General features: G+C 44.6%; 2 protein-coding genes across 5 annotated transcripts in view; one reads left to right on the top strand and one right to left on the bottom strand.

Moving 5' to 3' along the window:
• The window catches only part of TBC1D8 (TBC1 domain family member 8), a 48,535-nt gene extending 28,129 nt beyond the window's left edge, over positions 1 to 20,406 (top strand). For 2 of the 4 annotated variants that reach the window (XM_083820582.1, XM_083820580.1), the window contains exons 6-20: positions 1,543 to 1,750; positions 2,948 to 3,142; positions 4,315 to 4,497; positions 4,930 to 5,080; positions 5,962 to 6,176; positions 7,032 to 7,149; positions 12,376 to 12,661; positions 13,170 to 13,299; positions 13,617 to 13,715; positions 14,272 to 14,340; positions 15,723 to 15,963; positions 17,212 to 17,277; positions 17,896 to 17,985; positions 18,149 to 18,249; positions 19,428 to 20,406. In XM_083820582.1, coding sequence (XP_083676708.1) covers positions 1,543 to 1,750; positions 2,948 to 3,142; positions 4,315 to 4,497; positions 4,930 to 5,080; positions 5,962 to 6,176; positions 7,032 to 7,149; positions 12,376 to 12,661; positions 13,170 to 13,299; positions 13,617 to 13,715; positions 14,272 to 14,340; positions 15,723 to 15,963; positions 17,212 to 17,277; positions 17,896 to 17,985; positions 18,149 to 18,249; positions 19,428 to 19,886 — 2,611 coding nt within the window. In that variant the 3' untranslated portion in view covers positions 19,887 to 20,406. Of the gene's footprint in view, positions 1 to 1,542; positions 1,751 to 2,947; positions 3,143 to 4,314; positions 4,498 to 4,911; positions 5,081 to 5,961; positions 6,177 to 7,031; positions 7,150 to 12,375; positions 12,662 to 13,169; positions 13,300 to 13,616; positions 13,716 to 14,271; positions 14,341 to 15,722; positions 15,964 to 17,211; positions 17,278 to 17,895; positions 17,986 to 18,148; positions 18,250 to 19,427 lie in introns of all 4 variants that reach the window. The other 2 variants (XM_083820581.1, XM_083820579.1) reach the window with 1 other exon arrangement.
• Positions 20,407 to 20,875: 469 nt separating this feature from the next.
• On the bottom strand, positions 20,876 to 26,713 carry RPL31 (ribosomal protein L31). The gene is made up of 5 exons (XM_083820599.1): positions 26,581 to 26,713; positions 25,901 to 26,017; positions 24,399 to 24,524; positions 21,474 to 21,586; positions 20,876 to 20,948 (listed from the first exon to the last, which is right to left on the bottom strand). The coding sequence occupies exons 2-5, from the start codon at positions 26,005 to 26,007 to the stop codon at positions 20,917 to 20,919; spliced, it is 378 nt and encodes a 125-aa protein (XP_083676725.1). The 5' UTR covers positions 26,008 to 26,017; positions 26,581 to 26,713; the 3' UTR covers positions 20,876 to 20,916.
• Positions 26,714 to 27,227: the final 514 nt, after the last annotated feature.

The following is a 27,227-nucleotide window of genomic DNA, read 5'->3' as shown; positions in this document are numbered from 1 at the left end:
CACAATAGCAGATCTCTGCAGGCACTTATCAGAGTTTCTTTTGCTGTGGAATTTTAACTTTGGAGCAGCCTTTTTGTCTTCCTTCACAAAGAGTGTTTCTCTTTGTTCTTTGTGAAAAACAGGAGGCTATTTGTCTGTTTTCCTTGGATAATCTTATGAAGGAAGATAATGCTTCAGAAGGAAACGACACCCGAACGCTGGTCAAGTGGTGTGTCTTTTCTGTTGGTCACACAGACAGATCCGCCCCTCTCCTTTCTGAGTTTGTTCTCGATCGCCTTTCTCCCTCTTTCACACAGCTTTAGCTTTCTTTGCAGATGAAACCGAAATAAAACACACAAGTGATTTATTTGTTGAAGCAGAGGCTTCGTCTGTGTAAACTTCTTACTTTTAAACAGCAGGGATGGGGTAGGGGGAGGGTGTTTGCAGAAGAGGAGGGCAAAGGAAGGAGCAGAGAGGGAATTTACAGCTACAAGGTACCACTCCCTGCTGCACTTCAGCCCACGCTTTAAATTCTTGCAGTGGAACAAAGTCAAACTTCTTTTTTTTATATATATATACTTTTTTTTTTATTTTTATTTTTTCCCCCTAAGGTGAGTCATGCTTGGAAAAATTTGCTTGTAAAGAAAATGATAGTGTTTGAGTCCTAAAGTTTCTGGAACTGCTGTTGCTGAGCTAATAGCCATGGCCTGTTTCTAAGGGAACTGCATAGCTCAATGTATGAACTACTGCAGAATTCCTCATGAAAAATGGAGGGGTAAAAAGTCCTCCCAAACCAAGTCTGTGTTACCATAGATTCAGCAATGAAAGCTTAAGGTACTTCTTTTCTTCTTTCTCTCAACATAAATGTGGATAATTGAATGGAAGCAAGCCAAATCCAAACTGGCTGTAGCTGATGCTGTTATTCCCTCCTGAGTCTAAGTAACCTGTAATTGTTTTGCATTTATAACTGTTCTGAGGCTGATACCTCTGCAAGTCAATGGTGCAGTGATGTAAATCCTTAACTATTCTCTTACTGACCACTTTGGTAGTACTCATCGAGCAAATGTTTCACTTTTGAATGCAGGTGTCAGTCCCTGGGGTGATGTTAGTAAGGCTACTGGGAAGGGAAAGAAGGAACACAAAGCTCATGTCTGTTGCTCAACGTGTGTTCATCAGATGAAAGATTTAGTTATCTCCTGGGCACTGAAACCTGTAACTCTTTGAGGCTGGAAAGTGGTACAGCAGCCAGAGAAAATGTATGGCTAAGTAATAATAATAATAACAACAAAGCCAGCTGATTTAAATCAATTTGTGTTCTTTCATTTTCTAGTCATTCAAGCAGATGCTTTTGATCTATTGATAAACAAAAAAGTGTTGATGATGATTATTTTTTTATTTCCAACTTATTCTTTTGTTGATCTGCTCACGTAGGCAGTGAAGATTTCTGTGCATGTTGCTTTTATTCTGTATCCCTTGGTCTCTGTGAGAATAAAAAGAAGAACCTTGCACTTGGTGCCTTGATTTTCAGGGTCCTGTGATTTGCTCTTGATGTTTTTTCCTAAGGGATCTTGAAGCCAGAGCACAAAATGAATTCTTTCGGGCCTTCTTCAGATTGCCCAGGAAGGAGAAGCTGCATGAAGTTGTAGACTGTTCTCTCTGGACACCATTTAGTCGCTGTCACACGGCAGGAAGAATGTATACTTCAGACAGTTATATCTGTTTTGCCAGCAAAGAAAATGGCTGCTGCAATGTTATCATCCCACTTAGAGAGGTAGAGTTGCTTGTTTGTTTAATTTCAAGTCTGTATCTGCCTTCTTCTGCTTTAAGCATCCACTGTCATGTCACTTGATTCATCTGCAAACTATCATTTGATGAAAAAGAGTAGGATGCTTATGTATGTGATGCCTACGGGATTGTTTAAAGTTTGTTCTGGGACTCATTATGGCATGAGTTCCTAGAAATATATATGGGGGAGTTGACGTGATCCTCAAAATGAAGTATGGGCAGGTAATGCAGCAGGACAGAGCACTGCAAGGCCAGAGTCTGATCCATCCAAGACTGCAGCAGTGCTCCCCTCCCAGCTCCACAAATGCATACATCCAACTTGATGTTGAAGGAGACTTCAGCTCAGATCCAATCTAGCAATATGAAAGCATCCTTAACTGGGATCAATGCTTAGAAGTGTTGATGCTTTCCCTCCACAGACAGACTCTAGTAAACCTGTGTGTACTTTGTAAACCTGTAGGGCAGAAGGAAAACGGGGATATTCTGGAGGTAGTGATCAGCTGCCAAATTTCCATGAAATTAGAGACTTATTTAAACAAAGGGAGGATGCATGGGAAGATGGTGGGAGTAGAGGAGGAGAAGGGAGCTGTCAGTAAACACCTGCCTGATCTGCTGTGGATACAAGGCTGTTATGATCTCTTAATTAAAGCTTTCCTTTCATCTTCAGCTAATAACAGAGTAACATCCAAATGATATATATCCTAACTGTAGCAACTTATCTTCCACTGTTACAGAAATAGAAAACAATAAGAGAGCACTGTTATATATGTAATCAGAAACAACAACTGTTTTCTTCTGTTTTCAAAAGTGTGAATGTAAATGTTCTGCTCAGTCCCTCCAAGTCAAGTTGACCCTTTTCTAAATCTGATTTTAATCATCGCTCCCATTTCCTATCTTTGCCCTCAATCTGCTCTCCTGAGTGAGTGGCAAAGTCAAAATAAAAGCAAAGCAAATCAAAACATAAACAGCTGGGATACGTTTTGCTGCCTGCTTTGAGCTTGTAAAGATACCATAAACTTTGGGTGGCAGGATGTGTCTGACCAAGCAAAGCCAATATGAATAACCACATTTAAAACGTGCATGCAAGTGAATGCCATTTTTGTGCATTGTGTACCTGCAGAATTTCGGAGGCGTTTCTGTAAATGTGATGCATAATGTGTTTTCTGTCATGTTTTTGGAAAAGGTAATCAGTATAGAGAAGATGGAGGACACAAGTCTTCTTCCTAATCCCATCATTGTTAGCATAAGGAGTAAGACTGCCTTTCAGTTCATTGAGCTGAAGGACCGGGATACGCTGGTGGAGAACTTACTCCAGAGGCTAAAAGAAGTGAACTCCAGCAACCCAGTACAGTGTAACAACTTGCAGAATAAGAAGCAGGTACTGAACTTCTGTGGGTTTTTTTCAGTTATGAATGCACTGTGTTTATCCATTGGTCTTCCTCAGGGGTCAGTTTTGGTCTGGTGATGTCTGATGCCTTCCTTAATGACCAATGCAATGGTGTGGAGGGAGCAGTTGGGGCCAGCACCAAACTGAGGGGAGCAGTGGATATGCTGGAGGACAGGACTGCCCTTCACGTAGGCCTCAGCAATCTGGAGGAATGGGCTGACAGAGACTTCATGAAGTTCAACAAAAGCAAACGTGAAGTCTGACAGAGCAACTCCATGCAACAGGAGAGGCCGAGGCTGGCTGGCTAGAGAGCAGCTGGTCAGCAAAGCCACGGGGTGTCATGGTGGACACCGGGCCTAGCATCAGGGTCAGCAGTGCCCTCTTACAGTGAAGAGGGCCGACAGTCTCTGGGGTTGTGACAGCAGGTCAAAGGATGCTACTGCTCTCTTTTATTCAGCAGTTATGAGGGTGGTCTTGAATACTGTGCCCAGTTTTGACTGCCCCAAGAAAAAAAATGGCAAACTGGAGTAAGTGCAGTGGAGGGCCACAAGATGGCCGGGGCTGGAGCACGTGCTTTATGAGGCGAGGTTGAGGAGCAGGGCTTGGTCAGCATGGAAGAGGGAAGGTAAGGGGGACCCAGTCATTGTCTCCCATTAGCAAATGGGGACTTGATTAGAAAAAAAGAAAGATTTCCCCTTTAGGGTGGGCGGAGCTGGACCAAGCTGCTCAGAGAGGCTGTGGGTGCCCTTTCCATGGTGATGCTCTGAACTTGACTGGACATGAACTCCAGCAACTTTCTCTGAGTGGCCCTGCTTTGAGCAGGGAGTTGAAAAAGATGGTCACCTCCAACCTAAATTAATTTGTGATTCTTTTTTTTTTTTTCCAAATCCTAACCAAAGTAGAAGATTGGTACCTTGTTACTAAGGACACTTAGAATTTTCTAACAATTTCTGTTTTAAAGTAACAACCCTTTTTCTGGCATATAAATGAATGGTGAGATAATACAAATAAAGTAAGGCCTTTCCTCCTGAAAGGTGTAAAACATTTTGATGCAACAGGCAAAGGTTAACCCAGCAGGCAGGCTGCTACTTGTCTTGAATATTGTTTGGGAGGCAGTTCTTAACCTTTTCTTATTTCTTGCCCTCCTTGGTCCTGCATTGCAGAACACTCCTGAGTTCGCATCCACCTGTGTGCTCGGGGACTGTGAGCCTGAGGGTCCGGGCACAGAGGCTGCGCAAAGCAAGGACAGAAGCGAATGCGACAAGGAGAGCAGTTACATGCTCAATGCAGAAGCACTGAGATCAGACTTTCATCAGTCGGGAATGGCAGGCCTTGATTTTGGAAAGGTATGTAAAATTTGGGGAAAGTTGTAGGAGGGTTTTTTCTTTATTTCTTTAAAAAAAAAAAAGGAAAAATACTGTGGTGACATTGAAACAAGTAACAGTAGTATAGTGAACTCCATATCAGCTAGAGAAGTTACATGTGCACTAAATAGGGAATAGCTGCTTTTCAGTTTGCTTGGAGTTTTTTCTTCTCCATCCCTTCATTCCTTTCTGGTGAATATTTATAATTTTTCTCCCTGTCTGATCAGTTCTGCTCTTCCCTGTGTGGTGAATCACATATGCAAAATAGGGAAAGTTTTACTTCATAAAGCACGCTTTCCGTGTCCATTGGTAATGGAAATATCTTGCAAAATTTCTAACATGTAAGACCTTTCTGTTTACAAGTTCTCACATGTACGTGATTTGTTCTTTTAAAAGATACCTTCTTGTTCGCAGTCTAGGGAGCAAATCAAAGAGAGTCTGTGGAATGACCATTTTGTAGAATATGGCAGAACAGTGTGCATGTTTCGCACAGAGAAGATCAGAAAACTTGTTGCTATGGGAATCCCCGAATCCTTAAGAGGCAAACTCTGGCTGCTCTTTTCAGGTGGGCACTCTTAGAAACTCTGGCTCTAGCCTTATCTGATTCTGAACATGGCAAGATGTTTAGGCATGAAATCTCCCAATGGCAATTAAATGTCTTTTGCACGGGGCCTATCACAGTGCTTATAAAGGACAGCTGATCGGGTACTGAAATAGGTAGAGTAAGTAAGTACCTAGGTAGATTGGTAAGAATTTTGTCTCAGGGTATGATGACATGGTGTGCAGAAAAATTTAAATAACATCTGCTTCATCTGTGTAATTTAAAATTAACGTCATGTTTTCATAAAATGATGTTCTTCTTCAAGGAACAATTAGATTGTAGCATAAATATTGATTTAAGCCTACTCAAATCAAATTACTGCAAAATAATGACATCTTAAAGTCGGCAGTTCTGCTCCTGCTTCATGTTGAATGCTGGCAGGAATAATAGAACTAAAGATGGAAGAAAACAGCTCATTTTGTCCATAGATCTGGCAGAGTCAGAAAGTTCCTACAATATGATCTCGAGTTTAGTCCTTAATCTGGCATATGACATGTTCAAACATTTGTAAAATGTAGTCCTTCCTGTCGTTTTTTTTTCACTTTGGAGGGTGTGCATGGTGCTGAGCACATCTTTCCCAGTAGGACTTTCTCCTGGGGATTTTTTCTGGTCAATGTCAGTATTAAGGTGTTTTGAATTCTGTTGCATCACATACGCTTTGCAAATATTTGTTTGGGTTTTCAAGACATGTATTCTGCTGGGACGTTATTTCTTTTAGGTCTGGAGATTCACTGAATTCATGGACCTTGGGGAAAAACATTTTTCTGGCAACCTTTTGAGCAGCAATTCTCACAACGCTGTTTAAAGTTGTCTTAATCCATCTTCCTCTTCCTCTCTTACTTTAGACGCTGTGACGGATCTCGCCTCCCATCCTGGTTACTACGTACATTTAGTGGAGGCCTCCATGGGCAAGTGTTGTATGGCGACGGAGGAGATCGAGCGCGACCTCCACCGCTCGCTGCCTGAACACCCGGCCTTCCAGAGCGAGACGGGGATAGCGGCGCTCAGAAGGGTGCTGACTGCGTACGCGCACAGGAACCCCAAAATTGGATACTGCCAGGTGAAAAGCTCCTAGTGGGATAATGATGCCTTTTTTTTTTCCTTCTTTCTGCTTTCTCAGTTTTATTGCCCTCTTGGGAGTTTATTTAACAGTGGTTTTGATAATTAATGTCTTTTAGTCACAGAAAATGCATAACTTTGAGTATTAAATGTGGTTTACTTTGAAAAACAAGCGTGCAGATTAGTACGCTGGCCTAACAAAAGTACTCCCTCAGCGTTCTGCAAACTGCATTTAGAGTTAGAGAAGGGAAAAATGTTTCTGCTGCTTCTGCTTTTTCTAAGGTGAGTTACTTGCGCAATACTTGGAGACAGTGCAAAGGGAGCTGGCCTGCATAGACAAGATTCATGTAGAACACTGGGACAGAAGTTTAATGAAGTTCTGCACTTTTCCTCCTAAACTGATGACAAATTATGAAGTACTTTACCCAGCTGTCACCTAAATTAATATTTTTGCATTCTGTGCAGCTCTCTGAACTATGATTAAGTTCACAAAAGTTCCTGATCCCCTATCTTTTTTTGACATACAAAAACAAGGGAGGGGAAAAAGCAGCCCCAAAACATCTTGCACTGTCAGTTACCTACTTTGCATCTGGGCAAATCCAGTACTGCGATTTTCTCAGTTGTTTCATGTTGCTCTTATGAAAAGCAGCATACGTAAGCTTGAAAAACTTGTTATGCCTTTGTGTCTTTCTAGGGTTACAATTATGCATTCACTATTACCTTTCCCTTGCTGTTTTTGTCAGTCGTTTAAATCATGTTAGGCTACTTTTTAATTTTAAAATAGCTGTCATTTATCTTTTGTCAGTAGGTTTTGCTGTTGCTAATAAATCCCAATTTTCTTCTTTGCCCTCGTAAGTCAATGAACATTTTGACCTCCGTGTTACTGCTGTATGCCAAAGAGGAAGAAGCCTTCTGGCTGCTGGTTGCTGTGTGTGAGCGAATGCTGCCAGACTACTTCAACCACCGGGTGATAGGTGAGCTGATATCTCTCCCACTCTTCTTGCTAACATGCTGCACTGGGAAGGGGCAGCTGCATGGCACTGGGACGAGTAAGTGCTCACAGTTCTTCTGAGGTCCAGAAGCCACGGGCAAAGTGGTCCATCTGCTTGCATGCTGTGCAGACGGCAGTGGTTCCAGTCTGTTATTTCTGGTTCAAAAGGTTTGAACTGCAAGAACTATAAACATATGCTCAACTTTTATAGTTTGTTATTTTCTTCCTGTTGGTCAGAAGGAGGTAGCATTTCTGCCTGTTAGGTAAAAATAGATGAGCTTGTGTGTCTTGGTTAGGAGTGTTTGATATTAGAGACTCTAGCTTGTTTCGGACGGGCTTAGGAGAGATCTGCTGGGCTATTTCTGAGCTGATGTGTCTGCATTGCCTGGCCACTAGAGTAATTATAGACTCGCATCTAAAATGGCTCTTTCTAATGAGTGGTGTTACAAAGCCATATTAGATCTCTGAACGTGAGATGCAGTGTTAATAAATAACCCCAGTGCCTCTGCAGTGCATGCCTTGTACTGAATGTGGCATATTTTTGCTTCTTTGCAACGCAGCTATTTTTAAGACTTGTGAAAATATTCATGTAACTTGCAACTGCCTGCCTCATGCACAGAAAGAGAGGCTGAACTGTTTGACACAATAATTGCAGGTAGGCATACAAGAAAAAAGCATTTGTTCTTTGCAGTCACTTTACTTCCTCCTCTTACAGAAATGTCTGATGGCTTCTCCCTCTTCAGTGCTAACCTTATTTTTTAGTTAGTGGTTGCCGTTATGCCACTGCTGTAGCAGAGAGGGATCTGGTCTCTTGTGAGGAGGTGGGGATAGGAGGAAGGTCCTGGCAGTAGTGATTCTGGGAGCTAGAGATGGTGTGGGCACTCCGGTGCTTCCTGGGGAGCAGGAGGAGATGTCTGGGGAGATTTCTAATAGTTTTCTTGGAGGATGGGCTTTGTAATACTTCCTGGTGCTATGCCACAGCACAGTCACTGTCGTGTCACAGAACTGGCAGATAAGGTAAGTTAGAGCAGAATTATTCCAAAGTCAGCTGGATGCTTAGGGTGCTTTGTGGTGTTCTGAATGTCATTGGCATTTTCAACTAGTGGATCAGGTACTGTAATTCTCCCACTTGTCAGGACTTTAGTTCTCGCCTCCAAGCATGATTTTGAACTGCCATCTTGATGACTTACTTCCATGTTTGTGCATCTTTTCTTGATTTGAAAAAAAAAAAACCACCACACAGCTTTATCTGTCCTTCTGCATTCCTAGGTATCATCAGCCTAGGGCCTGTCTTGACTTCCTGATACCTTCAGTGCTTGCTGGGCAATTGCCTGTAAAGTAGAATTCTTTGTACCCAGATAAACTTGAATGGTCCCACACGGACGACCATATTGCTACCTTGAGTTGTACTTAACTTTGTTTTTTTCTCTTGCCCATTACTCACTATGGCTACAGACTATGCTGTGTGAGGGCTGATAGTCTTGGTTGTACAGCCTTTCTGTTTTCCTGTCCTCTGCACCCACACAAAAGGACAAGTAGTGCCATACCCTAAAAGAAATACTGGTGAGCAAAGGACCAGGGGGCAGCTCAGAACCTCCTATTCTTCCCCTAGTAGAACAGCAGCCGTGCAGTTTTGCAGCATGGTTGCTTTGTTGAGTAGTTATTTCTGCAGCGTTGATTTACCCTAGACCTTAGCGTGGCCAAATCAGCGCTAACTGATCTTCCCCACCCTGCCTCCTCTGGTTCCTGTTGCTTCAGTTAGTATTTTTGGCTTCACATTTCATTTAACTTTCTTTTTTTGATTTCCAACCAGCTCTTGTCTAAACTTTGTCTTGTTTTTTCCTGCATAACACTTCCAAGACCCAACTTTTCATCTTTATCCATGCTGCCAAAAATGTTGTCCAGATTTTGATCTCTCTATAACTTCGGTAATCTCTGACCTTGGTACCCGTCACTGTGCTTTTCCTCTTCAAGTGTGAATCAGTCATTTGTACAGGCAGAACAGCTACTGAATTAATGACCTTGGTTATTCCAGCCCTCCATAGCTCAATCTTTTCTTGGACCTTTTCTTTATGACATTCCATATCATTTTATTTTTTTTTTTAATGTTTGCTTTCAAAACTTAGGCAATTCAGTCCTACTCAACCTTTTTATCATGTGACCATCTCCCTCCTTTGGTTTTGCCAGCTGTGACTGTTACCTTTTAACAAGCATTTTCATCATTTCACTGCTTGCAAACAGGCAGGATTGGTACCCATTATCTCATACTTCAGGAATTCTCTCAGTCCTTGTCCCTTCTGCAGTGCATGGAGGAAATTATAAGCAGATAGCTGCAAGATAGAATCAAGTTTTACTTGAGTCAAGAGTGGAGGCAAGAGTCATACATACCTGTTTCTTATGTTACCAAGACTTTTCCATCCTCTCCATGAACCAGCAGGCCATCTTACTCCACTTTATCTTTTAGATTGTCATCATGTTGCTATTATGATTTTTAAAACAGTGAAAACCTCACTTCATTTCTCTGATTTGCCTTTTCAGTCATGGAGAAGTCATTTAGTTCGCACCTTGGGTCATCATTTTTTGAATGGATACCCTGGTATTTTCCTACCTCACTATGGTTTCATGATTCAATACACTAGAGATTCAGTTGCTCAGATATCATGGTTTCTGGGAGCCTAATGAAAAGGTGGGCATAAAAGTAACTTTGAATACACCTGCTTGACTTTCATGTACAATGTCAACATTTAATTATAATGTGATATTCTGCAAAAGATCTGGTTAGCAGTGCCTATTCCCTTTAAATGTCTGCTTTTGTCAGTCTCTTCCATGCTGAGGCTGGAATGATCTTTCTATGTGTCTGCCTATCTGTCTCTAGATTCCTTCAAACACTGCTAAAACCTGCTGTAGCTTTTTTTCATCTGTTAGCTATGGCTATTAAATTGTTAAAATTAAAAAAAATATAAAAATAGCTTGTTAAAGCAAAACAAATGCACTCCGTTGAGTAACCGCAGTCTGTTTTCTCTTCTGTTTTCTTCATCCTTCTTATTCATGATCATCTGATGTGAGGAGGCTGTCCCTTCAAAGCGTGCTTGATGTGTTTCGTAAAAGCTCTTTGCATGTCCCTGGGTACTTATTTTCGATTTGTGGTATTGAAATGTTTGTTCACTGACTGGCAGAAGCTTTTTGTGGCTTAATGTGAAAAGTTCTAAGGCAGAGAACTGTTTTTTCATGATTTGGATTCAAAACCAAAAGATGCTGGCTCTCTGCCACAGTTTGCCCAGGATCTTTTCTGCCTTTGGATAGCAGAAGTTTGGAGAGCTAGGGATACATATGTATCAGGATCAAGGCCAATGAAGTTGTCTCCCAGTATTAGCATAGTCCATAGAATACAGACTATGAGAAAGAACAACTAACTACCTGTAATAACTTGAAAGGAATGATAGAATAATCGAAATTTTGTATTCAGGAACGCTTTTAACTTGTAGCATCTTTGGTTAAAGCTCCTGGGGTGTGTAACCTGGGGTGCGTCAGGCGCAGCATTGCTAGCTGGCTGAGGGATGTGGTTGTCCTGCTCTGCTCTGCTGGTGAGATCTCACCTCAAGTACTGTGTGCGGTTTTGGGTGCCACAGTATAAGAAAGATATAAAACTGTTCGAGAGTGTCCAAAGGAGGGCTATGAAGACGGTGAAGGGTCTGGAGGGGAAGACATATGAGGAGTGGCTGAGGCCCTTTGGTTTGTTCAGCCCAGAGCAGAGCAGGCCGAGGGGAGGCCTCATGGCGGCCTGCAGCTCCCTCACGAGGGGAGCGGAGGGGCAGGCGCTGAGCTCTGCTCTCTGGGGACAGCGACAGGACCCGAGGGAACGGCATGGGGCTGGGACAGGGGAGAGTCAGGCTGGGGGTTAGGGAAAGGTTCTGCACCCAGAGGGTGGTCGGGCACTGGGACAGGCTGCCCAGGGCAGTGGTCACGGCACTGAGCTCCTAGAGTTCAAGGAGCCTTTGGACACTGCTCTCAGACACATGGTCTGGTTTTTGGGTGGTCCTGTGTGGAGCCAGGATTTGGGCTCAATGATCCTTCTGGGTCCCTTCCAACTCAGTATTTTGTGTGATTCTTGATGTGTCAGATCTGGTTTGTAGACGTAGGCTACGTGAATGATATGAAACTATATCTTCCTGCATCTGCTTGAAAGTAGGAAAGCTCTGCAGAGGGATCAGGATGGGTTGGATTGATGGGCCACATCCAGCTCTACGGCATTCAGCAAGGTTAAATGCTGCCTACTGTACCTGGGTCACAACAACCCCATGCAGGTGGATAGGCCTGGGGAAGAGTGACTGGAAAGTTGTTTGGCAGAGAAGGACCTGGGGGTGCTGGTCAACAGGCGGCTGAACACGAGCCAGCACCGTGCTTGGGTGGCCAAGAAGGCCAATGGCATCTGGGCCAGCATCAGAAATGGTGTGGCCAGCAGGACGAGGGACGTGATTGTCCCTCAGTACTTGGCACTTGTAGGACTGTACCTGATCTAATAGCGGAAACAGAAGGAACAGGGCCCTAATCTGCTTCCTTTGGAAAGACTGGTTGGGATGGTTAGGAAAGATGTTATCTGGGCATTGCAGAAAGCTTGTCTTATAAAAAAAAAAGTATCTTTACACTTACATATGTGTAAATATTTGTGTATATTTTTGTATATAAATATATATATATATGCACACGTATATATGTGTAAATATTTTTCTTCTTGCTTAGTATATGTAGCCATCTTTTATATTTTGTTACCTGGAATGAAAGCGCTGCTGCCTGCTTGCTTGAGTACATACACTGGAGAGGAATATATGCTGCTTTATTGTCATTGCATAGTTCCCAAGTTGAACAGTAAAATGTTTTAAGATTGCTTTTGCTATCACTTAACTATTATGTGCTCTTTTAGCCAAAAACAACAGCTGCTGCTATTACTATTTTATTGCACCCTAAAGGCACTTAGCAGAACCAACATGGTCTTCTTGCAGAAAGTTGTTTAGTAAGGATTACAAACTTAAGGGTTGGGGCTGAGATCACAGCAGGAAGATAATGGGATTTTTCATTGTAGGTGCGTGCATATCTTGTCAGTTTAAATTTCAAAGAAGCCTTGCAGTCGATAGTTGACAGCGATCATTAACTTTAAAGAATAATTTTGCCTGCAGTGGTCCTGGTTAATACTGTTTTTTATGACTTGCAGGTGCTCAGGTAGACCAGTCGGTGTTCGAAGAGCTTATAAAAGAGCAGCTTCCAGAACTGGCTGAACATATGAAGGATCTGACTACATTAGCTTCCATTTCTCTTTCGTGGTTCCTCACCCTTTTTCTGAGCATCATGCCTCTGGAAAGTGCTGTGAATGTCGTCGATTGCTTTTTCTATGATGGGATCAAAGCCATCTTCCAGCTAGGCTTGGCCATACTCGAAGCCAACGCAGTGGACTTGTGTAACAGCAAGGATGACGGGCAGGCCCTGATGATTCTGAGCAGGTACTGTCACGCATCTGGTTGCGGGAGCTTCGCTTCCCTCGCAGATCATTCTGCTGTAAAACAAAGGCGTTTAGGTGCCGTTGTCATAACAACTGGAGGCACAGGCAGTACCCTCCGTGTTAACTTGCTCCTGCTGCTTTCGCAGTGTCTGCCTTAAACAATGGGCTTTGTAAATTTGACAAATCCGTGTCCTGTGAAATTTCCTGGCGGTGCTGAGACATGCGTGGACTGCGTCAGCGTGCAATCTATACTGTTGCTCTTAGTGTCTTCCTTAGAGTGACGAGCTTCCTGCTCCAGACTTCAAGGAGACAGTTTTCTTCCTTGGGTAGCATTTGTTCATTTGGCAGATTTGCAGTTCCTAGGATGAGTAATATTGAAGGCATTTCTGAAAAGTGTAGCAGCCTAAAAACAAATTTATTTTTTAAGTCTGACCCATAGGACTTATTTAGTTATACTGAGAAACGAATAGTGCAGAGTAATCCGTATTGCTTGTATTTGTTCCCTGTAGGTTTTTAGAGCACGTTAAAAATGAGGAGAGCCCTCTGCCACCTATTGGTAATCACCATGCATTTTTCAGCGATGATCAGGAAGCCACTCCAGTGACTGAAATCGCAAACCTAATTCATGATTCCTACGAGGTAAAATACAGCTTGGTGTCTACTGGTCAGTTGAGTCATAATTTTAAAAAAGAAAAAGGTTTAAATTCAACATGGATGTTTTGACAGTTAATACATATCTTTAGAGATTCCTTGAATAAGTGCTTAAATGCACAGTGCTGAGTGTAGTATAACTACCTAAATGGACAGCTCAGAGACTGAATATGCTTTAATCCATGGGATCTTTATGGAGTCACGACACTAAAAGTTGCATTTCCAATCTACTGGAAATACACTTTATTGGAAATACAAAGATAGTAATGTACTATAAAATATAAACTTCTGTTCCTCTGTTCTAGAAATTTGGAGACCACTCTGTGGAACAGATAGAGCACATGCGCTACAAACACAGAATTCGTGTTCTGCAAAGCCACGAAGATACAACCAAGCAAAATGTGGTGAGTAAAATGTTGTTTAGGCTGAGGTAGTGTAACATCTCCCCTCACTCTCATTGCCGTAAGGCAGCCAGCTTTCATTTTTTTTAAAGGTGTCAAATCATGAAAAATGGAAGGCTCATTACTGACTCTGAAGGAAGCTCCTTTCTGGGATGCTGATGTTTTTGTTCTGCAGCCACGTGTGTTATTTTCAGGGGTGGCTATAACATAAAGAACAACTGCAGGACAGTCTACCCCAGTGCCAGTGGCCATAGGCAGATGCCCAGGGAAGAGAGCAAGAACAGAGCGATCCTGATGTGATGCTTCCCCGGCCTCCTGTGACCTGCAGCTTAGGGACTTCCTGTCTTTGTTTCTAATAGCCCTTGAGGGATTTCTCTTTTCACGGATTTGTCCAACCAGTGAACCTGAAGGAGGAAAAATTGAAAAGATTTTTCAATACTCCAGTTTTCAGTTGTACCACATAAGTACCGTCACTGGGAGGGTTCATGTGCTTGTCCATGTCAGTGATGACAGTAGCAAGCATTATGACTAATGCATTTTTTTTCTTTTTTTTTTGAAGCTCCGAGTTGTCATCCCAGATGTTTCAATTCTTCCCGAAGATCTAGAGGAATTGTATGACTTGTTCAAGGTTGGTGTACCTGAAAAGTAGGGGATGAAGGTACTTGAGTGAAGCTTCTGGGTATAACCTGCAGCCTTCACTTAGTGGAGCCATCTCAGATGTTGTGTCTGGGACTTCTGGGAGAGGTCCTCTGTCTGCCCGGGTGTATTATTTGGATGAGATCTGAAGCTGGACCTTGTCGTTTCGTCTTTTCTGTGGTTGTCCAGTTGTTAAAGAGATGTATTAGCGTCCTGATCATTCAAAGGAGAACTACTTCAGAATTTCTTTTCTAACTTGCTGCTAGGTAATGGTCCATGAGAAATTAGGTTCTGGTAATTTCCACATGCAGACTAGACTTAATATGTAGATATTCTCACTGGGAGCTCTGTAGTCCTGCTCTCTTAATGCTCTTTAAAGGTAAGACTCTCTGTTTTCCATGGGAAAAAAAAACAAAAAACAAACAAACAGAAACTTATGTCTTCGCTGTCTGTTCCCAGTTTTCTAATAGTTTTATTTTTTTACATCAAAAGCAGCCTCTGTTTCAGTTCCTCTGTGTCAGGATGGTATTTGAAAGAGCTGTTGTAAAAGTTATTTGGAGACAGGGACATCTAAGATTGTGCAGATATACTTGATTTAGAGCTCCAAGTATGCAATTATGACCTCTAATGGACATTTCTGAGGTGTATTGTTCATCCATAAATACTAGGCACTGAGAATATTATTGTGGTATGTGCTTAGTGCCATGTAGCTTTGTGGATAAGAGCAGCTGTATCCTCAATCCATTAGTGGTCGCAAGAGGATGCTGCTGGAGCTTGCTCTGTAGTGTTTCCCTCCTGTTCCTTGCTGCTGTTTTTGATCTCCGACTTGCTTGCACTCCTTCCCGTTTCTTACTTGGTTTCTTTGTGGTTCCTTATTTCGTTATCTCCTTTGTTCCCCTGGGGCAGCTCGTTCTGTTAGGACCCTTCGTTTTGCATCAGCGTGTCTCTAGGGGAAGACTAATAGGAACAGTATCCAGGCAGAGAGGTCTGGGAGAGAATAAATGGGCAGGTCAGGCATAAGTAACAGCCTGAATTTTCTATGGTCCCCTTTACCTTTGGATGGTTAGAGACATCATGGGCCAGATGTGGCTAACAGAGTGTCAGCAGCAGTAAATTTCTTCCAAGAATCTGTCCAGTTTCTCTTCAAGTTGATTAATTATCCATTGGAAATGATGAGAGCCCTTGGATAGCCTAATTAAAGATTCATACTTTGCTTTTCCTCACAGGAACAGTCTCAGTATCATCATAACGCCACACACAAAGAGAATTTTGAGTATTTCCAGCACACTTTGATGTGAATGCCTTTTTCTGCCAGTCGTGCTCTTTTGATACCGCAGACTGCAATTCCTCTCTCCCGCCTTTGATTTCTCCTAGAGGGAACATCTCATCAGATGTTACTGGGACACGACGAGCCCCGTCGTCGAGCGACACGACCCCAGCAGGCCGTACGCTGAGCAGTACAGGATTGATGCCCAGCAGTTCACGAACCTTTACAAGCTCGTCTCGCCCTGGACGTGTGGGGAGCACACCGATGTCCTCGCCAAGAGGACGTTCCGGCTCCTGGATGAGAACATGGACCGTCTGATCGAGTTCAAGGGGCTCGCCAGCTGCTTAGGTATCGCTCTCACACACGGGGGAAGGTGGGCAGGGGTGGGGTGGCACGGGGTGAGACACAGATGGCACATAACTGGCACAAGAGGATGCAGACGGGTGTTTTTCTTGGATGTGTCAGTCTCCTAACCAGTCACCTTTCTTAATATTTAGTGTTCCAATCACATGAAGTAATTAGATTTAAAAGACAACCGAAGGTCATGATTCAATATTGTATTAAAATATGTAATAGGAATTTTGTTGAAAATATTCTAGGAATTAAAATCATACGTGGAGCTGTGTGGAAAGCTAGGAAATGCTCTCTGCCAGATTGCTGCATTCGGTATACCTTTGAAATTGCAGTATATTATCTGTAATTGCTTCCTCAAGACTTACTTTTTTCTTATATAAGATTATATAAGATTGCTGCTTGCCTCATGTTAACAATAAGCAGAACAAATAAAATCTGACCAGAAAGGACTGAGCGTGGTGCTTGAGGCCACCAGCTGTGCTAATGAGATGAGGCTTTCCATCCCAAAATCTGGCTGAAGAATAGTGCTGCATCTCAACTGTTGCCTGACGCCAACTGAAAAAAATGATTCAATAGTCAAGAGCTTCAATAAATTGAGTAAATCCATATTCTTGCCACTTAAGCTATTCTTTTTTGATGTTAAGCAAACCAACCTATATTGCATTATGTGATTTTTAGTTCTCATATTCTTTCAATTAAAAAAAAGTTTTCACAGTTTTTCAGTCCCTTTGAAAGTTTAAAATCTCATTTCTACTGGTCACTGAAAATATTAGCTGTATTCTACGTGAAGCAGTTATCTCTTTGGGGCTTTTTCTATATAGATCAGCAGTAAGGGCCGAAGGGGAGAAACACTTAGAATCTGATGGCCCCCAAGGAAGCGAGTTTTCTGTCTCTCCCCTTTCATGTTCCTGTTTATCTGTGGCAACAGTCTTTGTTAGATTCCCTACCGTTCTCCTTGATATTTTTAAACGATGATGAAGTTCCACAGGGTTTGTGGTACTCCCAGTCTATCTTACAAGAACAAAGAACAAAACAGATGGCTGTCACCTGCTGTTCCTCATTAACAGGCACAACTTAAAATATTTCAAAGTAATATACTGGCCATATGTTTTCTTACATTGTCCGTGCAAACAATTATCTTTTGTGCTTAGAGATGGCTGATTTATTTTAAGCTGTGAAAATAAATGCTCTAGTCCACTTCCTTATTGTTCTTTTTTTTTTCTTTTTTTTTTTTTCTTGCAGATGTCATGTATAATGGAGAAATGAATGAGAAGATAAAGTTACTATACAAGCTCCATATCCCACCTGGTAAGAAATTTGAAAGGGAATGAATACCTCAGTTTCCTCCAAAAACTCTTGCTTAAAGCTTTTGGGAATAGGCTGCTTAACGAAGAACCCTGTTCTGCTTCCTTCAGCTGGGAGTATAGATAGGATTTGCATTTGTAATTATGCTTGCTGCATTTCAAAAACGACTTCAGTTAAAACCTTTTTTGGTGGAATTTATAGATACACGATGCTAAGGCTCACATCTGCTGCATCCTGAGATATTTTGTAGACAATTTTATGGTTACTTCTAGGCAAAATATGAACTGGGATAAAACATTTTTGCATGGTTATACTCTGTTTACACTAAAAATGTCCTTATCACATCCTGATCCACTTTTGATTAGGTGACAAAACTTTGTGGTACTTTCTCTGTGCAAAGTTTTAAATTAAATATGCCATTCTTGGCAAACGTCCTACTCTCTCCCTGCAGCACCAGCCTTACTTACATTAAGATAATTTTACATTATGATTTAATGAAGTAACTGCTTAAGAACATCTTTGCCCTATTATTTAGCTTTCTTCAAGTATGTAAATGTTAAAAGCATAGCCATTGTGCAGCATTTGAAGGATTAATCAGTACACTTCTCAATTTTTGGCTAGCTCTCACCGAAAATGAAAGAGACAGCCAGTCACCACTGAAGAATCCTTTGCTGTCAACTTCGAGACCACTAGTCATTGGAAAAGCAAACGGTACGTGGAAATGGTTCTCTAACCCGTGTGCATAATGAGATAACCAACTGTCCATTTGGTAACCCTGCTCCATTATCTTCGCTCTCTGGTTTTTGTTTTGAAATGTTGATTTACTGCAACGGCTTGAAAACTAGTTCTCCTTTTTCTGTTTACTCCGTAAAAGGTGATGCAGTAGATTACCAAAAGCAGTTGAAACAGATGCTGAAGGATCTCGCCAAAGAAAAGGATACCAAAACTGAAAAAGAATTGCCAAAAATGAGCCAGGTATGTATATTGGAGGCTGTGGTCTGCTTTTAAAGAAGCGGAGAGCATTCACAGATGAACTAAATACAGCAGTTGAACTCATCCTGATTAAGCGTAACTTAAGCCCAAGTTTCGATTCAGTCCTTTAGATATCTAGGATTTGCTTACTCTGATCCAGGGAGAAGGCATCTCGTTTAAAAACTCAGCCACCTTCCTAGCAGCTTCCTCTCCTCGGGCTGCCTGGTGAATAGAAGAGTTTCAGACCCACCCTCACCTGCAGTGTAGCGGGCTGGAAAAAAGCCCTCCTCAGTCCCCAAGAATTCCTGACAATGCGTACTGCTGTTCTGTTCTTCCTCACCTCCTCCCTACCGAACGGGGTAACCTGGTTGATTCATCGCCAGCTGAGACTTGCCAACGCCAGGTGCTGGTATATGGAAATCTACTGGGGGAAGGGGGGCCTCTATTAGGAAAACATGTGTATGGCCGTATAAAGATGAGAACGTACCTGGAGCTCCTTCTGTGATGGCGCTGCTAAACAGTTTTAAATGGGTGGCATGTACTCGGCCTTTCATGAGCTCAGCAGGGCCCCCTCATCTCGCACGAAGGCATCATTTGATTGAACTTCCTGAGGGCTCTTCCAGCTTGAATTAACCTATTTTTGTGTGAAACTTCCGGGCTGACAGTTATCCTAACAGGATATTAAAATATCAGCTCATGGCCTGATAAGCATCTGTGATGTGTGAGCAGGGGAAGGAGCCTGCATTTTATTATTAGAAAAAAAAAAAAAGAGCTGGTTAGAGATGGAGAGAAATAGCAGAAGGGAAGTTGCTTGCAGGCCTACAGGTGTTACTTTGGTTGTGATCCTGTGTAACAAGCACTGTTTTTCCACCAGTTTGCATCCCCTCGTTTGCCTTTGATCATTTGTGATGTCCTTATTGCCTGTTCTGATCGAGGGAGCACAATACTTTTCTGTCCTGGTCCCCCTTTTGATTTGCAGTACAGATACTTCCTAGCATCAGTGGAAATTGAAATCCCTTTGCTAGCCTTTTTTTTTTTAAAAGCAAGCAGAAGTTAAAAACGAGCAAGTCCGCACAGAGTATTCCGGATTCCTTTGCAGTACTGTGCCCTCTCCTGCCTCCTACGGTCACCCGCAGCGTGGCTGCTCAGCAGTTTTGATTCTAGCTTCTCATCCTTTACAGAGGGAATTCATTCAGTTCTGCAAAACCCTGTACAGCATGTTCCACGAAGACCCAGAGGAGAACGACTTGTATCAAGCCATTGCCACCGTGACCACGCTGTTACTGCAGATTGGCGAGGTAGGACAAAGGAGCATCAGCCTGGGGAGCGGATCGGATGAGTTCACTGAGGACCTGCAGCCCGAGGCCGCGGCCGCAGATCAGGACGCCGTGTTTACTGACACTGTGAAGACCCCTCACAAAGACTCTCAGTCGTCACCGGTAACCGAAGGGGACTGGACTGTCTCTTTTGAACATATTTTAGCATCGCTCTTGACCGAACAGTCGTTAGTTAATTTCTTTGAAAAGCCCTTAGAACTGAAACCAAAACTTGAGAACGCAAAACTACACCAATACAGTCTCAAAACAAACGGGATGAGCTGCCAGTCACGGGGCGAACAGACAAAACTAAGCACACAGTAGCAGCAAACCTGTCAAAAAACCGAAATGCACTGACATTATGCCAAAGCACATACTGTAAAAGGCTTTCAGTTAGCAGTGGACTTTTGATAAACAATTTGTTGGTCTGTGGTTTTCAGTTTAATAGCTTTAAAAGCTAAAGAGTGTACAAGTTGTTTTGTGCCATTGATTTATTATGTTCTTGTTTTGAATGTAAAAGGAAACATCTGTCTACAGCGTGAAGACACTGAAGTCCTCTTCCGTACTGGGAGTACAGCAGAGGCTGGCTCGTCATCCTTTTTTTTTTTTTTAAAAAAAAGAAAAAAAATGGGGTAAAAAATTCTCAGCTACTGTCTGCAGTTTGTTTGGGTTGCCTTTTTTGCACTAATACTGAAAACCGTTTCAATGCTGGTAATTGAAACTATTTTAATATATTTGAGTCTATTCCAATTTGTATGTCTTGCTGACATGTTAAGTGTACATGGACTGTGCTTCTGATGTTGGTCTGTGAAAACATGCACTTTTCAATAAACCCTTTTTGTACTAGACTTGCATTGGCAGTACTTCTTGGTTTATGGCAGGTGAGTGCCTTCAGTCCCTCCTCATTAGACGAGTTCCCTGAGGTTGCGTTTGCATTTAGCGGACTGGTCAGAACCCCGTGGCTCAGTGTGGTGCAGCCGTTTGGGAGAAGCCTCCTGTTCTGTCTGGAAGACCAGCAGGGGACCAGCCCCAGACTTTATCCTGAGAGGTTACATACACAAAGTACTGTTAAAATACCAGTGTGACGGCTCTTTATTCCCCCAGGAACAAAACACTAGGACTCTGCCACCCACACATTTATCTTCCACATTACATTCACATGTTGAATTCTAGTGTTATTAAAAAAAAAATAGAATCACACCATTATGTACACGCCCCAGTGAAGTAAGGTGTTTGAAGAGCCTGACACCTGTTCAATTCAATGCTTTATGAATGAGAGCTTGAAGAGACCAGACAACACACACACAAAAGACTTAAACTTTCTTTTTATCGTTTTATTGTAACTAAAATGAGTTTAATTTTCATCCACGTTGACTGTCTGTAGGCCTGCAGAACAAGAAATTGCATCATTATCCATTCCCAGGACAATCCCCTTTATGTATATGCAAGTCTTCCCAAGAGAACTCCCCCTACAGTTTCAAAGCTAGTTTGCTGATCTATTTCTGGAAAAACAAACTGCATAGGCACAAATGAAAGTTTCATCTTAAATTATTTTGCAAACAGGATACTTTTCACAGCTGACAAGCAGAAAGGCTCAACCAGCTTGAGCTTCCAACATCAGGTGGACTTCACGTAGGAAAACACAAACCTTAAACCACCCTAACAACTACGGTCGGTGTTTTTTATTCTCTCAGAATTTACGTGTTTCTATTAGTTCACTAAATTCTCTATTTGGGTTGTAATGCTGATCAGGCTAGCTAGCAGTCCTGTTCTCTACAGCAGAGCAAGTTAAGCCAGCCGTTTGGCCCCTTCTGCACGCTCTTCATCCCGGTCTTGTACTGCAGGAGGAGCTGTCCCACTCCACTAGCTGCTCACTACAACACAGTGCAGAGAAAGAGCACGCAACGTTACCTTTGAATGTTGTGACCGGTACGTAGGTAACCAGTGTGTACAGCTTGTTTGGGGAATCTTCATCCTCGTTGCGTTTTCTGGACAAACGCACACGGATGCGGTAAGGAACGTTCCTAAAACAAAGATGACATTAGTTTTCAATAAATTATGTACTGATTTTTTTTTAGTTAATAGGGAAGAAAAAAGGACTTTGCTCCATGGCCACAAACTTCGCTGATTTCTTAAGCTTCACTTATTTGTGAAAAGACAGTGATGAGTCAATTCTGTTTGTCTCAGCACCATAACAAGAATGAAAGCCTGTGCCTTGCAGTTTGAACTGCTTGCCTCAGAGCAGCTTTCTTCTTTGTTTTCAAGTGAGCAGGTAAGAGTTAACCGAGCCTTGAGTTAGACGAATCCACAACATAGTGGGTGCGTGGAGTCAGGAGTGCACCATCAGTCTACTACTGATCGAGGAGATACACCGTGAAGATGATCTGATCGTGGGGCACAGCGTGAGTGTGATCAGCAAGCAGCTGTTACTAACAAGCATGCGTTAGCTGAACAGAACAGCTCAGTCGGAAGGGACCTTCAGAGAGCACCGAGTCCAACTACCCGAGTCCAACTACCCGACCACTTCAGGGCTGGAGGGCGTCATCCAAATGCCTCTTAAACACTGACAGGCATGGGGCATCAACCACCTCTCCAGGAAGCCTTTTCCAGTGTTTGACCACCCTCACGGGAAAGAAATCTTTCCTAACACCCAGCCTGACCCCCCCAGTACAGCTCTGTGCCATTCCCGTGTGTCCTGTCACCGGTGCCCAGGGAGCAGAGACTGGCACCTCCCTCTGCGCTTCCCCTCCTCAGGACAATGCAGAGAGCGCTGAGGTCGCCTCTTGGCCTCCTTTCTCCAGGCTGGGCAGCCCAGGTGTCCTCAGCCTCCTCACATCACATGCCTTCCAGCCCTTCTACCCGCTTTGCTGCCCTCCACTTCCAAGTACCTTAGTGTCCTTTTTATATTGTGGAGCCCAGAACTGCACACAATGCTCAAGGTGAGGCTGCACCAACACTAAATCCAGGAGGAGAACCACCTCTTCTGACCAGCTGGCTGTGCTGTGCTTAATGCACCCCAAAATGGGGTTTGCCCTCTGGCTGCCAGGGCACACTGCTGGCTCGTGCTGAGCCTGCTGCCACCAGCACCCCCAGGTCCCTTTCTGCTGAGCTGCTCCTCAGCCACTCGGCTCCTGTCTGTGCCTGTGCCCGGCATTCTTTCCTCAACAGAGAATAGGGAGGGGAAAAAATAACCCCACAACTATCCTGAAAGCCTGTGTGCCCTGTCAAGAGTCAGAGCACTGCCCAGCCTGTATGCCACAAGTCAGGGTGCAATTTTAGTAAACATTACAGCTCAACCAAGGTCTTATTTATGGGCATACAACTGATCAACATTTCTTCCTCACAACAGCCACGGAACCACAACTGAACTGCTGAGATGGTTTTGTGACACGAAGTCACAGCCTCACGTCCTCCCCTAATACTGCACAAAACATGATGCTGAGGGCAGGCACCAAGTAACTTGTCTGCACTGTTTCTAGAGTAACCTCCTACCTCAGATGAACTCAGGGCTTTGGACTAGTCTTGCTCCGAGTATCTCACACAACTTCAGAAGGAAATTCCTCCTTGCCGTACCTTCTCAGAGCACACTTACTAAATCAGATCTAGCACAGAGCGTTTTTATCCATACACTAAGACTCAGGAACTTGCTTCAATTCACCCCCTTCTGAAGCCGAAAGCATTTCTCACAACTTCGCTTGGATCCCTGACCACCACGCTGGCTGACACTGTGATTTTGGCCTCTCCTGACCCTCCCAGAGGAGCATGTTCTGCTTTGCATACCTCAGCAATTCCGGACGAGTGAAAATTGCAGTTCAACTCACAGTGGGAAGACAGGTGTGGCGACTTCCTGCTCCACAGAACGCGCTCCCACAAGCTAGTGCACAGAAGCCCTAGGTAGCTGCCTCACTGCTGAGCATCTGATCATGCTGTCGCCTGGCTCAACTGTGACTCCTCTGCGTACGAACCAGAACAGCTTCACAGCAGGGACAGAGCACAGCAACCCGATTTGGGCCCGTCTTCCCGCTCTGTTTTTGATGGAAGGGTTGGCCAAGGCGCACAGCCCCAGGTTAGGACTGTGCATATGGCACAGGCCAGACCTAGGCTTCTATTTCCTAGAAGATGCGGTTTAAAACGAGGGCCTGTGGGTGCTCAGTTCATCACTTACAGTAGGAATCCCTGGCACGTAGCCTTGTACTATGGTGTAAGAGGTCCCACCCCTCCCCGTCTTTTCATAAAAGCCTTTGGGCCACCTTAACACGTCACATCAACTCCCGCATCAGCTGCCTCTGTGGCAGCAAATCAACCAAAGCTGTCCTATTTTGGTCCCCAAGCACCTCATCATTTGCGCTTTCAAAACAAGGTTAACGGCCCTATTTAACACACACCTCGTTATTTTCTTGCACAGCATCTGCCAACTCACCACGCTTCCAAACCTAACTCTGTTCGGGCACCTCACAGGTCCCAGGTACCCGGCCTGGGACTGCAGCTATCACCAAGTTTCTAAAACCTACCTGCTGCCATTAGGATTGGATTGGAATACTGCAGTACTACAATACCTCCAATCCTTTTTTTTTTTTTGGTGCAAAACCCACATTCCTTCTCCCTTTGGTTTCTCACTAGAAGCAGAGTGAAGGTCTTTCAACTCCAGAATTTACTGAAGCTTTGCTACAAGGTCACCGAGGGAGCTGACCAGAGCACAGAGGTGAGTATAAGCTTAGCTTAGCACACGCCCTGTAAGAAAGGAAGCATTTGCAAAGAAAACGCACGCACAGGCTACAGATCTGTCTACCCCTTGAAGTCCTCCCTCACCCAAGGCAGAAAGCCGCCGAGACGTACCTTATTCCTTTAGCCCAGACTGCCTTATTCAACCTGGTGTCGATGCGAACGTCAGGAGTACCCATTTCTTTCATTGCAAATTTGCGGATTTCCTTGAGAGCACGCGGTGCTCGCTTCTTGAAACCCCTAGGACAAACAGGAGAGCCATTTAGTGAACTTCAGGGATCTGTCAGCACTGGACACTCGTTGCAGCAGTCAAACACTGATATTCTCTGAACATACCATTCAGTCATTTTGTTCAGCAACCTCGGCCGCATCACAGCGTGACCAGACCTTTAGGTAGCTGCTCACCTCCAAGTCTATGCCAAACAGAAGCCACGCACATCTACACAGAATGAGCTCAGTAAAATTTTGCAGCTGCAAGACCACCCAGATCTTAAGTCTCATTTCTAAAATGTTCACACTATCGCTTCTTGCACAACTACTGAAGAGATCAGAGCTTTCAGAGAGACTGTAACTAAAAGGCCTAGAAAAAACAGCAGCACGGCAATGGTCATACAAACTTGAAGTAACTTTATCAGCACAGAAATATACAGCACAAAAATAAAACCGATGCTATTCCCGGGAACAGTTTCTGTTAAATGGGATTTGACGTTTATTTTCTTCACATAAGGACCGCACCAGAAGCCCCACCAGAGCTGTATCACAACCACGGCTCGTCTCCTGCATATTGTAACTGCCACATTCTGTGAGACTGACAGCGACAGGGAAGGTCAGAGCTGCGCTGCGACTGTTTTGCTGTACACATGACTAGGGTCATCGGGGCCTCAGGCCCCACAGTGGGCTATACTCAGCATTACTTAGAAACAACTCTTGGTATTTACTTGATATTAACCAGGGCTGGGTAATTGCACGTGAGATATGGATTACACATAAAAAGTATTCCACCCCTTAGTATCTCACGCTTCCCCAACACAGGAGGGCCTGAGAACAGGAACACTGGCATTACAATTAGCATGATGAGCAGTCAGGGTACCACTGCCTCCCATCCTCACCCATGGTTTTATAACAGTCCGCTGTCTCACTTCTCTCCTGCTCTAAGTTAATTTCAGCAATTTCAAACTGGTTTGACTTGGGTATAGTTTTCTTCCACGTGACTTCACCTTACACACGTTAAGAGAATCAAAGGGCAAGGCAGTTTCTCACAACTCCTCTCAAGCACTGTGCTGCTGCTACGTGGCTGTACAAGACTCAGCGTGTTGTCAGGTCAGTTCCTCTCACCTACACAAACGCACACAAAACCCAGCAAGTATTGTTCACCTCACACAATCCCGTGTTAAGCACAAATCCAAGTATTTGATTACAACAGCACTTAATTTCTAAAACTTACTATAATGGGCTGAATTTTAAACTTCAGTTGGGAAAGAATGACAACTTGGGCACAGAGATAAATAGCTCTACCTGCAAATTAAGGCCAGGAAATCCAGTCCTCTGCAGTTTAAAACCCACCGAACCCACTCCCAAACGCCGCTTTATTTCACGGATAAAACCCAAGAACTTACACGCCATGGATCCGCTTGTGAATGTTGATGGTGTACTCCCTGGTTACCACCTCGTTGATGGCAGACCGTCCCTTCTTCTTCTCGCCACCTTTCTTCGCAGGAGCCATTTCAGCAACGCTGAAAAGCAGCCGCGCAGAAACACGTCAAACACGCCACGATCCCTCCCGCACTCCCCTGTTCCGTGTTGTCACACACAGCTCCCACACTCGGTAAATTATCCCGGATGGGGTCGCAGAGTTTCATCGCATTCACAGTTTAAGCAGCACCTCCCCAGCCCCACTGCCCATTTCCTATCTCCGTGACAGGCCTGCGAACCCCCCCCCCGAGGCTCCCCAGCCCCTTCCCGTCGCCCTGAGCCCCCCATCTTCCTGCCCCAGCCCTCCCAAACCCTTCGGGCTGCCCGCCAGGACACGCCGGTGCCCGGGAGCCCCCCTCAGATCCCGCCGCCTCCCCCCGCACCCGGCGGGGCTCCCTCAGCCCGGCGCTAGGCCGCACCCCCCCCCCCCCCATCTCCCCGCAGGCCCGATGCGGGCGGCCCCCGCCTCCCCGCCGGGACCCCCGGCCCGCCCCGCGCCCAGGGCCGCCCCCGGCACCGTCCCGGCCCTGGGGCTGCCCCCGCGGCGGGAGGATGGCGGCGGATGGCGGCGGATGGCGGCGGGCGGCCCCGCGGCGCCGCTTACCCTGCCCGGGCGCGGGCCGGAAAGGATGGCGCAGGGCAGCCTGGGAGCCACGGGCACTTCCGGGTGGCGGCAGGCGCTCACTGCGCAGGCGCTAAAGGAAGGGCGGGAGGGGGGGTGCGGGTGCGCGCCTTGGGGAGCGGGGGCGCGCGTGGCACCGCGGGGGCTCGCGGCGTGGCGCGGCCGTTGGTGCCCTGTGAGGCGCCTCAGGGCGCGTGCCCGGCTCCTGCCGCCTGCGGGTTCCTCTGGCAGGGGCCGGGGCCGTGCTGTGGTGCGATAAAGGAGGTGTCACGGCAGCCCTGGGTGCGAAACTGCGCTGACAGGCTGTGTGCGCGCTGTGGGGAGCGAGCGCAGTCACCCGAACCTGGAATAAGTGTGCAGAGAAGTGAGGCAGAGCACGAAAAACTCGATACTGAGCTAAATCTGCCCTCACAAGTGCACCAAATCCTTACACACAATGTACTAAAACATGGTAGTGGAAGACCCTCCTCCCCCCCCCCCCCCCCCATATTTACAGCTTCTCCCTCATAACTACTTACAGTACCGCTGGCTTTAGAAAAGTGTTTGCCCCAAGGCTAAGCTTGTTTTGGACATAGCCACTGAAAATCAGGAGAGATGCAGGTGTATCACAAGCATCCCCGGGAATAAAA

This window comes from Anser anser (assembly GCF_964211835.1).
Source record: "Anser anser genome assembly, chromosome: 1".
Taxonomy (NCBI): Eukaryota; Metazoa; Chordata; class Aves; order Anseriformes; family Anatidae; genus Anser; species Anser anser.
Note: the sequence above shows the minus strand (reverse complement) of the source record. Positions and strands in the feature narration are given on the sequence as shown.

Bases quoted from the DNA above. Each gene is read 5' to 3' on its own strand.
- RPL31 (XM_083820599.1), bottom strand. From the start codon at position 26,007: ATGGCTCCTGCGAAGAAAGGTGGCGAGAAGAAGAAGGGACGGTCTGCC. The intron at 24,525-25,900 runs GTAAGTTCTTGG...TGTTTGTCCTAG, and splicing joins CACAAGCGGATCCATGGCGT to GGGTTTCAAGAAGCGAGCAC. The intron at 20,949-21,473 runs GTAACGTTGCGT...CTTGTTCTGCAG, and splicing joins ACCGGTCACAACATTCAAAG to GCCTACAGACAGTCAACGTG.